This window comes from Ctenocephalides felis, unplaced genomic scaffold (assembly GCF_003426905.1).
Source record: "Ctenocephalides felis isolate EL2017-DRISC unplaced genomic scaffold, ASM342690v1 CF-g0.4_SCAFFOLD_03573, whole genome shotgun sequence".
Lineage (NCBI taxonomy): Eukaryota > Metazoa > Arthropoda > Insecta > Siphonaptera > Pulicidae > Ctenocephalides > Ctenocephalides felis.
In genome coordinates, this window is record NW_020539727.1 from 6,038,018 (window position 1) to 6,054,975 (window position 16,958).

General features: G+C 29.7%; 1 protein-coding gene and 2 non-coding genes across 3 annotated transcripts in view; all 3 read left to right on the top strand.

Moving 5' to 3' along the window:
• Positions 1–16,958, top strand: part of LOC113389443 — a 338,511-nt gene that overhangs the window by 307,312 nt on the left and 14,241 nt on the right. The window contains 2 exon segments of the mRNA XM_026626476.1: positions 8,972–9,166; positions 16,009–16,321. Coding sequence (XP_026482261.1) covers positions 8,972–9,166; positions 16,009–16,321 — 508 coding nt within the window.
• On the top strand, positions 1,705–1,776 carry Trnae-uuc. The gene has a single exon. It is a non-coding gene; the product is annotated as a tRNA-Glu (tRNA).
• On the top strand, positions 1,861–1,932 carry Trnae-uuc. The gene has a single exon. It is a non-coding gene; the product is annotated as a tRNA-Glu (tRNA).

Genomic DNA, 16,958 nt, shown 5'->3' on the forward strand with positions numbered 1-16,958 from the left:
TTTTAGAAGATATATGGAACCAATATTATCACCATGTTATATTGTCTATCTGATAATAATAATACAATCCCTTTAATTAAAACTAATTTTAGACAAATTGCTCATATATCTTAATTATTAACTTCCCGTTATAGTAAGTTATAGTAATCGCAAAAAAATCGAAAATAAAAATTTTTGCATTTCTCGACGTTTCAAAGGTTTCTGAATATTTTGGCATACCTTAAAAAAAATGGATGTATGTGTGTGTGTGTATGTGTGTATGTGTGTGTATGTATGTGCGGATACAATTTTTCGTCGACGATTTCGGGAACACCGATCAACCGATTTGAATAATTTAAAGAACATTCGATGCGTATTGATAAGCAGACGTGCTGATTAGTTTTTGGCGAAGGCAGGTCTAGCCGTTCCGAAGATACGGGCAAAAACGGAGCATCCAATTTCAATAATTCAAAAAACATTTTACTTGTATTGACAAGGTGAAGAACCGATCAAATTTTCATAAAGGCAGGTCTAGCGGTTTTGGAGATCTAATAAAAAAAGTAAAAAAAAATGCCATTTGGCGGTCAAAAATGATCATTAGACATATGCACATCAAATTATCAGATATTTTTTAGAGATTTTAACAATAAGTATAAATTTTGTTTACATTCCTATGGGTTCCGTACCAATGTTTACGCGTTAGACGGCGGCGCGGCGCTTACGCGCTTTGATAGTTCGTCTTTATGAAGTTAAAGCAGTACGATTGCGTTGAAAGAAAGTTTAGATCTTCCAAAATATGTCAAAATAAAGAAAAAAAAATTTTTCAAAAAAAAATTTTTTTTTCAAAAAATGTAATTTTTTGTCCAATTTATAGTTTCTCAAAAATCTTATTTTTTCGAAGTAAAATTTTTTCAAAAACGTTACTTGTTTTTAAAAAAATAATAATTTTTGGTACGGGAAGTTCCAGCAATTTGCCTTAAGGCACGATGCCTTAATTGCCTTAAGACAGAATTCGACTTACAGTTAGTTAAGTACTTTTTTTTTTTTACTGGACTGCTGTTTTAACAAAATAAGGAAAGCGCCGCGCATGCTATATTTTATCATTTCGATCGACACACAATTTGCATTTTGAGTTTAAACAAATGTGATTAATAAATATATACACTTGTGCTGATTACATTATTTGATTAATCATGTTTGTTCAAAATACTGAGTTGACTTGAAAATTGCTACACATGCAAACTCCAGCGATTGTGCATGTGTCCCATATGGTCTAGTGGCTAGGATACCTGGCTTTCACCCAGGAGGCTAGGGTTCGATTCCCGGTATGGGAAAATATTTTGAAATATTAAAACTTGGCCTAAACTTTTAGTTGAATAGCCCAATACCAGGTATAAATAACAACAGTCTTCCATCTCCCATATAGTCTAGTGGCTAGGATACCTGGCTTTCACCCAGGAGGCTAGGGTTCGATTCCCGGTATGGGAAAATATTTTGAAATATTAAAACTTGGCCTAAACTTTTAGTTGAATAGCCCAATACCAGGTATAAATAACAACAGTCTTCCATCTCCCATATGGTCTAGTAGCTAGGATACCTGGCTTTCACCCAGGAGGCTCGGATTCGATTCCCGGTATGGGAAAATTTTTCGAATCTTCAAAAACTTGAGCTAAACTTTTAGTTGAATGACCCAATACCAGGTATAAGTGATGGCAGACTTCCAAGTCCCATATGGTCTAGTGGCTAGGATACCTGGCTTTCACCCAGGAGGCTCGGGTTCGATTCCCGGTATGGGAAAATATTTTGAACCTTTAGAAATTTGGGCTAAACTTTTAGTTGAGTGGCCCAATACCAGGTATGAGAAGATAGCAGTCTTCTAAGTCCCATATGGTCTAGTGGCTAGGATACCTGGCTTTCACCCAGGAGGCTCGGGTTCGATTCCCGGTATGGGAAAATATTTTGAATCTTCAGAAATTTGGACTAAACTTTTAGTTGAATGGCCCGATACCAGGTATGAGAAGATAGCAGTCTTCTAAGTCCCATATGGTCTAGTGGCTAGGATACCTGGCTTTCACCCAGGAGGCTCGGGTTTGATTCCCGGTATGGGAAAATATTTTGAATCTTCAGGAACTTAGGCTAAAATTTTAGTTGAATGTGTCCAAGAAAGCAGTTGTTTAACTTTCATATGATATAGTGTCTCGGATACGTGACCTTAACTTTCATATGATATAGTGTCTAAGAGACTTTCTGAAGAACTGGCTTTGCGGTTTCCATCCAATATACTAATCCTAATTTCCAACTAATATTCTTTCAATGGTTTTTAAATGTTTAAATGAACAGACTTTGGTTCAAGATTCCTGACTAAAATGTGGACAAAAAATGTTATACTAAAGTTCTAATTGTAAAGAAATGGTTTGCTGAATCATAGCGCAAAATTAATCAATGCAAATCCTTGTCGTGTTACATGAAATTGGAGAAAATCGACTCACATACACACACAAACACATTTTATACAATATTGGTCTCAAACGATTCAGAATAACGTGAAGCGTTGAGAAAGTAAAAAATCAACCTTCGGGAAGTTAATAAAATCTTGTTCCCATCTATTATTTATCTTATCCCGGTGTCTCCTATGCATATTTCCAGGTTTTCATTAATTTACACCACTACTCGTCCCTATTATTCCTCTTTCGTAGAAACAATAAAATGCATACTATGAATTCCGGCAAAATATGTTTAATTAGGACTCTCCTGCTCTTTATGAAAAATAGCATCACGAACGGAGCAGAGAGGACGACAGACGTATATATCATATTTTAATATAGGGCAGATTTGCCCGAGGCATTTGGGACTAAATAATATAAATAGATAGAGGATGATACTGGATTGTTGGATAATTGATAATGGACAATTGAGTTATTGCATCTAGGAAAAACACTAATTTAATTGTTGTCTTTAGCAAATATTTTTTGGTTATAAATGCTATCTTTGGTATTCTACATGTTGTGATAATTACACAGGTCCATAAAAAAGTGCGCGTAAGGTTTGCACGCGATTGAAGAAAAACTGTTTTGCTATAGTACGAGATGGCATTTAACTTAAAAATAAATACATCATATAACAATTTTTAATAATGTTTATTAGTAATATGATAACACTCACGATGCATACATTTTTTAATGTCAAACATTATACATATTTATATAGTAAAAATTATAAATTAAATATTTATAATACCATTAAAAATATTTATAATGTTTGAAAATATTAATGTATTAAAGTCACACTTCAGACACGATCGGTTTGTCATTGTAATTAGCATTTAGGACTTGAACCTTTATTAGAGAAATGAAGTAATTGCTGATTAATAAAGTCTATAATATTCGTTTACATAGTGAACTTATAATAATCTTGAATAATTTCATTAACACTATCAATAAATAAACTGCATAGATGTCCTTTATAAAGTTTATCTGTATATAAATGATACACAGGTACACAAACTATTAATGTGATTTCTTGTTTAGAGTAATAAATCTGAATATAAATTCATTCTTCATTATTTATAATTATGCAAACAAATATGCAACTTTGTACAACTTTACTTTCAAGATCAGAAAAAGAAATTATAAGCTTTAACGTTTGAACGAGAACACTTGTTTCACTTGTCATGCAATAAAAATTAACATACATTCATTGACTGTTTGTTGTTTTGACTATTTCGCTAGCGTTACAGTCTCATTCTTTGAGCAGCTGTAGTATGTATCTTGCATATTAAATTAATTTCTAAAAAGATATAGTAACTACGAATAATACAAATTACTTCCATAAACTTACGTTTCTTACACGGCACTTTTTTATTTGTTTTACTATTTTCACTATATGTAGGAACAACTACGTATACGCATACAATCAAAGCAATCATACTTACGCAACACGACGACCAATCACAATCGACCCGCATAAAAATGATATCGTCGAGAGCGAATGACGAATTATTGGCACTCAACTCGAGCGTAACGCTTTTCCGTTGCATTTGTACCGATTTACATCCTAGTCATGCCTAAATAAGTTTTGCTTTAAATAAAAAAAACAATGTAGTAGTTACCGCTGAACACGAATCTAAAGTCAAAATTGGGGGTCAAGTGACAAAAATTGAAAAACTGTTAGAAAAAACGGCAAAATCTCTTATCTAGTCTGGCCTTTTTACCTTATGACTATATTGAGTTCCACAAATTGATCAACTGAGTTTTTTTGTATAGTTCAGCAGTAATTTGCAAATATTGAAATTTCATGTAGCTTTCCTATTGGAAGGTAAAATGCCACTTACACCCAGTTGGATCTGTATTTCTAATAAAAAAAAAAAATTGTTTGTTTATACAATTTTGTGATTCATATTTGCATTACTTGTTCTTTAAAAAAAAATTAAAACTAACCGAAAGACACAAAATAGATCTTTAGGGCTACTTGTTTTCAAATAAAAAATATAACATTTTTTTTTAATATATATTTTAGATTTTAGTATGTTCTTAAGATGGTATATTAGCATGTATATAGCGTAATATATTATAATTTAATATAGAACAAATTTGCCTTAGGCTTTTAGGAGTAGGACTACATATAGTACTATGAATAAGTAAGGGATAATATGGGGTATTTTGTGGAGGTTTTATCCGGGTACAAATACTTTTGGAAACACAATTATATTTATTGTTCTGTTATTGAATCACACTTGTCCTACGTTATTATGCTTTTTGCAATATTTACAATATAATGTTATTCTATTTGATTAGAAGTATTGACCTCCTTAATTATAGTTTTTTTTCTCATATAATAGAAAAATTGAATTTTACTAGTCAAAAATGAAAAGGTTTACTGTGGAGTTAATTATTGAATGTCCATTTTATTCATTTATTTTTAAAATAGATTGTAATTAATAAAAAAAATTTAAAAAAAGTTTCAATCTATAGTATCTAGAAAGGATAACATCCATCGTCATATGATGATTCCAATATTAATTGTATCAATATGTCTAATTTTTGCATATCTTTACGTTTTAGAGGTTCCTGAACACTTTGGCATACCTCAGAAAAAATGAATGTGTGTGTGTGTTTTGTGTGTCCGCAATTTTTCGTCCACATTTTAGGGCGCACGGATCATCCGATTTAAATGGTTCAAATTACATTCGATTTTTATTGATAGTGATATGTGCTGATTAGTTTTTGGCAAAGGCAGGTCGATCCGTTGCGCAGATACGGAGCAAAGAGTGCAGAAAATGCAAATCGAGTTTTTGAGAGAACGGAATATCCGATTTTAATGATCTAAAAAATATCCAATTTGTAATGATTGAGAGAAGTGGTGATTCGTTTTTGGCGAAGGCAGGTCCAGTCATTTCAAAGATACGAAGCAAAATATGCAAAAATGATATGAATGATTGGGATTGGGAGAACTAAGATCTGATTTGAATGATTAATAAAACTTTTTGTTTGTGTTGACTAAACAATTGCCAAAAAAATTTTTTTGTATATCGAAAATAATTCAGATTTTAATTTTATTTCTGGCTAAAGTTCTAAAGCTTACTTATATACTTTAAACAATTAGTTTTAACTTTGCAATTCAGTTTATATAATTCTTATAAATATTAGATAATCTTACAGTATTTATAATAATCTATTTGAAAATATTCAGTATTCCTCGAACATTTCCTTGCGGTACGGGAAGTTCCCCAAGCAATTTGCCTTTAAGCATGATGCCACACACCACCAGTTTAAAATATTTTCAATACCTTCATGTAACTATAAAATACATATTGTACAAAAATCTGTGTTGTCAAAATGATGGTAACTTTTAATTGTTAAAAGGAATATTTTACTCGTTATATTGCCTGTGTAATATTTGCATTTCCAATTAAAATTTATCACAATTTTCTCAATTAATAATAATTATGCTGCATATATTTCATAATTGCTCATTATTGACATTCGATAAATGAAATGTCAATATTACTAAATGATTAATGACAAATAATGTTTAATGGTAATGAACTGCCTTTGGTGTTTGGTTGTTAAGAAAAATTTAGTCCATTTATAAGTAGTCATTGATTCTCGTCAGCTTATACTTTTACTAAAAAATAGTGTATATGCAATTTTGGACTTATTGCGTTTTTTATTTAACTGAATTGAATAATTTCATCTGCCAATATACTGTTGACTGTAATGTATAATATTTTAATTTCTTGCATATCTCAGCTGCTTTTCGGCAATGATAATGTAGACATTACATTTTTTTTGTCTACCAAGAAATCTCTATTCCACCTCCTCATAAGTATACTTTCCATGTTTTACCAACTAATTAATTCCTCGGGGAGTCCTGTTTATTTATGTACAAATACTGTGTCATTATTTACCCTGTTTTGATCCAGCATCCACGAGCCAACATCGGCATATGATATATACCCATAGACCCCACAAATTCCTTTAGTAAGAAACCACAAAACCAAAAGAGATCCATCATTCACACTCCTTTGGCCTTACTAAGCGTTCATGGTGTTATATAACTGTCAGTGATACGTCTTATATAGAAATCGAGAGCCACGTGGAACAAGAAATAGGTATCCTATATACGAACAACTGAACTTGAATGAACGCCTTAGCTGAAAGAAAATGGAATAACTTAAGGGAAAATATTGAATTTAAATGAGGATGTATGATAATCAGACGGAATAAGCTTTGCACTTGTACGAACATATACCCACACAAAAGTATATATATACTAGATGACCCGACAGACGTTGTCCTGTACCCACGTCTACAATTCAAAAGTTCTAATTTTTTAATATGCTATCCTATACTTTTCAATGTCCTATTTGATGTCTTGTCTTTGTGATTCATTTATGGTCTTAGCATAAGCAGTATAAGAAATTCAGACAAAAATAATATAGTATCTGTGGTAAAAGAACAATATTACACTTTATTTTACCACACTACATAATTGCTTCAATAATTTAGTCTATAATTTTCATAATTTCGTACGATATATTAGTTGCTTTTTGGCAATTATAATTTCTAAAGTACATTTTCCTTATTAATATCTTTGTAAATATTATAGTTTATTTTTAGATATTAGGTGAATTAATTTGTAAAATCTAGTTCAATGATGGTTCAATCTAAGATCAACTTGCTAAATATTCCATATCCAATGCCAAACAAATAAATTTTTGGCGCATGAAACGAAATTCTAAATCATTTTTTTAATAAGTAGAAATATTTTTTTATTGTTAAATAATTTAGTAAAGTAAACCAAAATGCGATTTGCATAAGTTTAAAAAAACATTCTATATGCAATTTTAGACGTATTGCCTTATTTATTAAACTGAATTATATAATTTCATCTACCAATAATATACTGTTGACTGTATCTTATATTATTTTAATTTCTGGCACATCTCAGCTGCTTTTTGTCAATAATAATGAAAAAAAATTACATTTTTCTCGTTTATTATATTCTAATATTATCTAGGCTCATAATTTTAGCTAAATTCAAATTTCAAGTGAATTGACATTTCTAGTAGATGACAGTCGAAATTTTTCAATGTAAAATAATGATAAGTGGTTGTTTGTAATTTATGTCATTTATTTCTACAATATTACTACTGTTTTATCGTTCATTAAATCTTAAAAATTTCCTTTGACAAACTCTAGAAAGAATTATCATAATCCGAATAACCGTTTAGGAAGAGTATCAATTCATACATTATTACAGAAGAATTATATATATATATATATATATATATATATATATATATATATATATTTCTTCTGTACGGATGTATAAACTCAAACTCTTCCTACACGGTTATTCGAATTTTGATAAATCTTTTTGGAGTTTGTTAAAGAAAATGTTTTCAGATGTTATGAATTACAAAACTAGAGCAATATTCTAGAAATAAAAAGAAAAATATGCAAAAAACAACATATCATTGTTTCTACCGGATATAACAGCAAACCTGCTGAACTGCCTTCTTTTCTTCTTACTTTTCTACCTGTCTTTCTGTCTACCTGTCCAGCTGTCTAATTGTATACCTGTCTATCTGTCCACATATTCAGGTGTCTAAATGTCTATCTATTTACCAATAGTTATAATTTTATGAATATGTAAGAATAATTTGTAAAGATCATACTTGACCTACAAATATCAATTTTTGCTTTTTTTGCAAAAATGTAAACAATTCTTTATTTTGACAACACGGTAAAACATTTTTTGAATAATTTAAATCGGATGCTTTGATCTTTAAAAAAAATAAATGAATTGCCATTTTTGGAACTTTTTGCTCTCTTTTGATATCTCTGAAACGGCTAGAATTGTCTTGACTAAAATATAATCAGCACCTCTTCTTATCAATAGGAATTTTATCAATAGGAAAACGTCGACAAAATTGTGTATTCATACTATATACATACACCCATTAATCTTGAAGTATGCTAAAATGTTCAAAAATATTTGAAACCTTAAGATATGCAAAAAATTAAGATATGCAATTTTTTTGCGATTACTATAACTTACCCTACGGGGAGTTAATTACCATAATATAACTTCCTAGTAAATGTGAAAAACCACATGATTAAAGAGTTATAAACTTTATAGTCATTTCAAAATTCAAAGTATTTACTTTGGTATGTTGAAATTGAAAATATTTTGAAATAAACACTCACTACAAAAATAGAAGCAAACCAGGTGAACTTACCAAAAATATAATAATTATTCATTATTATCATTATATAAAACTGAAATATGCTAATCCACATTATTTTTCAATAAGTAAACGAAATATAAAAAAATAGAGATAAAAAAGTAGAATAATATTTGGATTAAACATATGCAAATTCTAATATTAAACTATTATAAGAATGTTTATGTAGAAAAAATAAATGAAGCATAATATGATAATATATTTTAACTAATATTTTAACTAATTGATATCTTTTTTTTTCAGATGAATTCTGTGACGGCTACCCGCACTACCTAATCCCGACACCTGGCTACTGGATAGAATGTTCCAGGCAAAAAATTGCAACCATCAGAGAACCTCCTGATTCTGACCAGGAATACGATGATCACACGGGACCTTCTCATATCGGAACTTCTTCTGGGACGTATATTCCCAGGAGGAAGGATGCAGGAGATTGCTGCACGGGGACTTCTGGTGTCGATCCTGATTCTAGAGGTAAGAGGATAATATTTAGGTGATAATGTAAATGAAACAGTTACACAGTGTCTTTGTGTGGTCAACATAATATAATTTAACACTTTCGGGACGGCACCGATTTCAAAACAATCTACTTTACCGGCTGTAAACTTGATTTTATTGTGTATGTTATGCAATTTGTTTGATAAAAATTTGTGGTCATTGAAGGACATACATTCATAATATTAATTTATTTTTGATCATTTTATAAAGAATGTTATAAACAATTATAATTATAAACAATTTCCAAAATGCATAGCTGGTTGATTTTGACATGTTTTACAATAAAATGTTGTTCGCCTCCTTTCTCCTGGTGCTTTCCTGTCAGAACAGACAATACAATCCCTTTTTCTTTCACTCGCATTATAATATGCCACTGATTAGTCAGTATATTTGGTCATTTTTTTGCTGCCATAATGGTTTATTTTTTCTATTATATTGTCTAATAATTCATTTTTAAAATATAAAGTAAAATAATTTATTTGATGTCTTATATTGCTTGGTATTTGTAGTCGGGGTGTTTGTTGATGTATGTCAAACTCGATTATTGAAGGAGAATCGGCACATTCGCTAATGTCTTCCCGCTCTTCATTTATTTTGTCGAACTTCTTCTTTTTGTTGGTTGGATAATATCATCATCACATTCATCACGATCAACGGCGCGAATAATAATTTCATAAAATTTATCTGTATGAATGTTTATTTGAAACTCATCTTCACTTCTGCTTAATTCACAAAATTCACTAGTCGTTTTGCCATATTTAAAAGCGCTCGGTCGTTTTAAATATTAAAAAAAAAGACCATATAGCGAAGAAAAAGGCTAAAAATACTACTAAAATAACTTAAAATTATTTTCAAAATACAATACTGTTTACCACTGCTATATGTGATTTATTCAACTTTTCGATGCAAACTGAGTCATTGTTTATAAAATAGCCTGTGCTTCACAGAGTGTGTTTGTCCACTGAGGTGGACAGCCGTCCCCAAAGTGTTAAAAACCAATTTTAATGTATAACTATCATTTTTCTAACCTTACAACTTGCTCTTACCATCAGTCTGATTTGGTCATAGGCAAAAGACACTTCTCATAATTGCAAAACAGTTGTACCATATCTGAAGCAAAACTTTTATGTAAACATTTAATATGATTCTTTTTCTACATCATCTATCTTTTACTACACCACTGGTTTACGTGGAATTTCGACGTAAAATTTTCTTTACAAGCTGTCATAACTTGGGAGCAAACATGTTGCTTGATGGCCGTTTTTTTCCTGTGTCGCTCGTGAAATTTTCTTTGTTATGTCTTTTCTGTAAAGGAAATAAATTCCCTGGTTTTATTTGGAGAGTTTTGAAATGGAAAAATAGAACAGATGGACGTGGAAAAGTTGTAGGACACTGGACTCGTTAAATATTCTGATCTGGAAAAGTAATACTCGATTGATGTCATTATTTAGTAAGTCTGTTCATCGATTTATACGTCAGTTCAAAATGCGGTGGAGGACAATTAGGCAAAGGCTGGATATTAAATGCTTGTAAAAATTAAAAAATATAAATACTTATTTTATTATGAAAGTGTATTGAAAATCAGAGATGTTGATGCCGATTTTTGTCGGGAATATCTTACTTGATTTTTTCCATTATTTAGACCAATGTGGGATAAATATTCTTGCAAAAAATGTTGGTCACCAAATCAAAAATGTTGGTACACGAAATAAAAATAAAGATTTGCTATATGTTGATAATTTATTGTAAAAATATCGGATTCATCTTTTCCATTAAAAATATTTTCTTACTGTTTACCTTATTTTTTTATTTATTTTGTTATTTTGTGCCATAAAATCTGACTTACCAATTTTATGTTATCTCGATGGTTCAAGTCATTTTGAATCATTTGTGACCTTTGGAAACAATCTGTATATATACATATATGTGAGTATGTTTTTTTGGACGGCGAAGAAAATACGTTCATGCTTCCCAGACTAGGTCTTTTGGTCGGACTCAATATCGACTGAGTAAAACCTATGCTTATCTCTAGTCTCTGGTCACCATGAAAACCGCCATTAGGAATTATTTTTAAGGGGGGAAAATCTAGAATGTTATTTTTTTTTGCACTGAAGTTATACTTATCTCTTAAATGAGCAAAGAGCCATTCCTTATGTGTGAGTATGTGCACGTATTTTTGGGACTTTTGATCTTTCTTTAACGTTTTTTTAAAAACGGCTGAACCGATTTCAAAATTTCCAAAAGTCTTTTGATGAATCTAAAGTTTATACATCTTAGTACATACTTTAAACTTCGTTTTAAATTGGTAAAAATATATTCATATCATTAACTTCCCGAAGGACTAGATTTGTTTTTATCAAAAAATCCAAATTGCTAATTTTGATTTATCGACGTTTCAAGCTATTCTGAATCGTATGAGACCAAATTTGCCGTAAATCGACGTTTCTCAAAAACGGCTGGACCGATTTCAAAAGTTTAAAAGCCATTCGATGCACCTCGTTGCGTTTATCAATTTTGCGCGACGATCGGCCAAGCCGTTTGTTTGTAAATCGTAGTATAGTGAAAAATTTATACCGATGTTTGTGGAACTTTTTTGGCGATATATTTTATATCAAGGTCTTATAGAACAAACTGAAATGTTACGGCCTTACGGCAAGCAGTTTACATTTAAAAATTCATCAAAGTTTGAGAAAATGAGAGTTTTTTTAACGTTTGTTAAAATTAAACTTAGACGATTTACTTGTAATAATGATAGAGTACTTGGTCTTAATAAACATACTAAACAATTAAAGTCCTACGGATACAGGTTCAATTATAAAAATTGATTTTTGAAAATTTGCTTTTAGTAAATACTCCGAGTTAACGTGTTCATTCGTTTTAAATTATGTGTAATAAATCCACTCGGTATTCTATTAATCACTCATAAATTAATTTATTTTTAATTGATTAAGTCGATTATTCACACATATTGGGAACTTCATGTAACTTGCCTCAAGGCTAAATACCAATACCAACTAGTTTAAATTAAAATTAGGGTTAATATTTAATGTGAATTAATAATATATAAATCAGCATATATTGTGTGTGTATGCGGACAAATTATACGTCCAGAATGTCCCTAATTATCAATCCAAACACTTTCTATTCAAACTACACCAATGTAAAGAATAATGCCAGCAATTCAGGGACGTTTTATTGTGTATTCATGAATTAATCATTAGTGATTTGTAGTGTTTGAACTACACAGGTACCTACTACTAACTTCTATTTAAATTATGTACTCTATTTTACCTGTATTTATCAGAAATCTGATAAACAGGGGTATAATTTTTCTCTAGTTTCATAATCATGATTAATAAAACCAGAGATAATTGCATAGTGATTATTAGTTTAAAATTAAATGGAAATTGATAGATAGGTAGATAGTGAGCAAAATTAATAATCATAACCTGTAAAATTTGTTCATTGCATATAATTTATAAAAATTTACATGGTAGTACATACTTTTATTCTAAACCTGATCTTTGTTTTATAAAATGTAGGTTACTTATTTCTGACCAAGATTTCTATAACGTATGGTATAAATGATGCCTCATAATTGCAAGAAAATCAAAAAATGAGGTTTTTTATGACTTCTTCCCGAAGGAGATGTTTATATTTTCGCCACAAAATCCGATTTGCTAATTTTATGTTTTTTGATGTTTCAAGTCATTTTGAAGCGTTTAATCCGAAATTGGTTTATATATGTTTGTGAACCAAGTTTTGATCTCTGTTCGACGTTTTTTCAAAAAACGATGGATATATTGGTGTTTATATGTATGTGAACCAAATTTTGCCTTTTACAACCTCTGTTCGAAAGAGAAATTTATGTTTTTGTCACAAAATACGATTTGCTAATTTTATATTATCTCGACGCTTCATGTCATTCTGAAGCGTTTGACACCGATATTGGTGTGTATATGTATGTTGTTCGCGCCGATCAAAGTAGGCGGTTATGCGAATAGAAAACAAAAAATCATCAAATAGATAATTATAAAAATCAAAGTCAATTCAATCAATACATAATCAAAACATATTAAATTTGTTATAAATACTATTATAACTTATAAAATAAATATATACAGTTATTCAATTAAGTGTTTTACATATGGTCCTTCGAAAAGTAAATTCAAATTCAATCAAAACAAGATCCTAGAAATCATATGTGAATCAAGTTTTATTCTTTGGTCGACTTTTTTTTCAAAAAACGGTGGATATGTTTGTGTGTGTATGTATGTGAACTAAATTTTGGTCTTTTGTCGACGTTTTACAGAAACGGCTGCACCGATTTTGTAAATTTGGATGCCCTTTGATGAAATTCGATAGTCTCATCAATAGTTTTGATCTATGGTCGACGTATATGAACTAAATTTTGATATATTGTAGACGTTTTACAGAAACGGCTGCACCGATTTTAAAAATTCAAAAAGCATTTGATAAAACTCGATGAGGACTCGCATTCTGCGAAAAAAATTACCTACTTTTTTAGATTTAGCAGAAAAGGGCAAAACTTTCGATCCACTAGTTTTTTGTAAAGATCAACTGAGTTATTTCTTCCTAACTATTTTCTAAAGATTTTTTTAAAATTTAGCTTTTTGATAGCGATAATGTCTTGATAATGGTCTTAAGTATTATAGCCCTAGGAAAAGTAGTTTAATTGTAAAAAATTAATTGAAATTTAAAATGGACCAAAATGCCAAAATTATGTAATCAATATTTATATAGCATCAAAAGCTGCTAAATTTCAATTTATTATAAATAAAATGAAAAGTTGAAATTTCTAGAAAATATAAAATTAGTAAATCGGATTTTCTGGCATAAATATAAACTTTTGTTTCGGAAAGTTAATAAGTAAACTATTGAACTTTTGTTTTTAACTCTGTTTGATTAAGCAATCAGAAATACATAAGGATTCCTATAAGCTAAATTGACAATATTTGAGAGCGATGCCTAAGAAGAATTAACTTCAGTGAGATCTTCTTAGTTTAACAATTGAAAAGAATAAAATAAATTTATTAATTTATATAACGATTAAAGCAAAGGCATTCTTTTATTTATATCTATGTTAACTATAACACAGTTTTTTGTAATATAAACGATTTAAGAATTTTGTAATATAAAAATTAAGAATTTTAAAAAAGATTCAATTTTCTTTTAGAGCTTTGAAAAAAAAACTATTTTTGAGATTTTTAAAATTTTTGAAATATTTTTTTTTCAAAGCAATCGCGATACTTTAGTTGCGTATGAACAAAATATTGAAGCGTAGGTAAGGAAGCGTAAGTGGCGTAGGCGCCGCGTCGCAGTATAACGGATAAGCAATAGTTTGGAACCCAAAGAAAAGTGAACAAAACTAGTTATTCTTATTAAAATATCTATAAAATATGTGATAATTTGATGTGCATATGTCTCATGCTCATTTTTATCCGCCAAATGACGCCAATCTTTTTTATTGGAGCCTTACATTCATAAGTTCTTATTTTCGTTAATAGAAATAATATGTTTTTTGAATTATGCAAATTGAACGCTCCGTTCTCTCAAAAAATCAATTACCATTCTTTGCGCTTTTTGCGTTTTATCTTCAAAACGGCTCGACCTGCCTTTGTCAAAAACTAATCAGCACGTCTCATTATCAATAAGAATCGAATGTTTTTCAATTATTTAAATCGGTTGACTATAGTTCCCGAAATCGTCGACGAAAATTTGTATCCGCACACATACACATACATCATTTTTTTCTAGGGCATGGCAAAATGTTCAGAAACCTTTGTAACGTACAGATATATAAATATTTCGATTTTTATGCGATTATTATAACTTTAAAATTTAGTAAATTACAAAAAATGTGATATTTTCTTAAATTATAACATTTTACATCAGCTTTAGATATACTTTATTTTTTTATTTCAAGTTGATAATAAATCTGTGGAAGTTAACACTGCATTTAATTTTATGTAGTACGTATATATTTGAGATCTAAAATCAATTATTTGATCAACATAAGTAGAACGTAGTCATCAGTACAAATTTTGAAAAATTCCAACTTTTTCAAAATAAAAATAACCATTCTATAATCCGGACTAATATTAAATAAAAGGTATATTAATTTTTTTTTAATATGATTCCGAGTAATAATTTCTATACTATGGTTACTATCACTTCTATATATTTCCGTTATTTTTGATATATCAGAAAAATATGTTAAAAGTTGAAGATGAAACAATAATTTTTTGCAGAATCAAAATAATGTACTACGTAATGTACTTAAGTTGTAATGAAAATTCAAGTCCATTCTCTTAAAATTTGCTTATGTGGGGTCAACAAAAATTATTTTAACTTTTAAATATTAACGCAATAATATGTATTTGAATCAATATAACAAATATAATATTACACGAATAGTTCAAAATTTACAAAAAATTATGCTTAAATAATTTCATAATTAAGCTGTAGTATGATAGGCAAATGTAGGTTAATGCATTCCAATAAATAGACAATCCATAAGTTCAGCAAATTCTATCAAGCCAGTACCACAATCAGGCACTTGGTATCTCTCATAATTAATTTAAGAAGATATCAGCAACTTAATAAATTCTATCGATAACATCCATCTGGGGTGATGGTACTCCAATCAATATTCCTAAGTACTATCTTTTTAACTAAGTCTTCACAATCTCATATACTTTCATAAATCTAAATTTAACTGTTACCTTCTATCCCAGGTTACAACGATTTATATGAGGAAGACGACGAGGAAGAGTACGACGACGACCTCGATGACGAAGAAGTAGCAAGTCCCAGAGAACGTACTGCCATCGAAGAACAGTGGGACAATTCGGCAGGATTCGAGTTGACCAGTGTCGAACAAGAAACTTACGAGAAGTATTTCTATGGTACAGAACACTGGAATTATTTCACCAATGATGAAGATTTGGGACCAGTGATATTGTCGATAAAGCAAGAGACTTTGAATGGAAGAGATCAGTTTAGGATATTGGTGAGGGCCATAAGTTACACGGTGCATGGGCTGATACCGGCGTCTTGCGTTTTTGCAGACAGGTGAGTAGAAAAAATAGGAAAAAACATTATTGTAATTTTATTATTTATGAAAAGAAAATGTTTTTTCTACTAAACTAGGGGTGAGTGGCATCGTGCCTTAAAGCAAATTGCTGGAACTTCCCGTATCAGAATTATATATTCGAGGAAAAAAAATCAGTAATCAATAAAAATTGATCAATGATTTACAACAATTGTCTCATACATTTTCAAATAGCTAATTACAATCACTATTTATTTTATCGTTCATAAAATATACAGTGAGGATCTTATCGCCTAAAGTACTTGAGAAAGTTTACATTAGCAAGAGGTGCCGAATAAATCCGTCTGAGGATATATTTCTTACGATTAGAATAACGCATTTGAAATATATACATTTTGAAACTGAATTGTAAATTTAAAATTCGTATTTGAAGTATAAAACATTGTATATTTTTAAAAATTTTGAAAAAAAAATTTGATAATTTTGCAAATTTTTTTTAACCGTATAAGTAAACTTTGAAAATTAAAAATCTTGGTACGTAACCCAACAAAATTGTAACAAAAAAATTACTACTATTTTTTAAAAACTTCATCAAATATCTTATAATTTGATATGCATATGTCTAATGTTCATTTTTAACCACCAAATATAATTTTT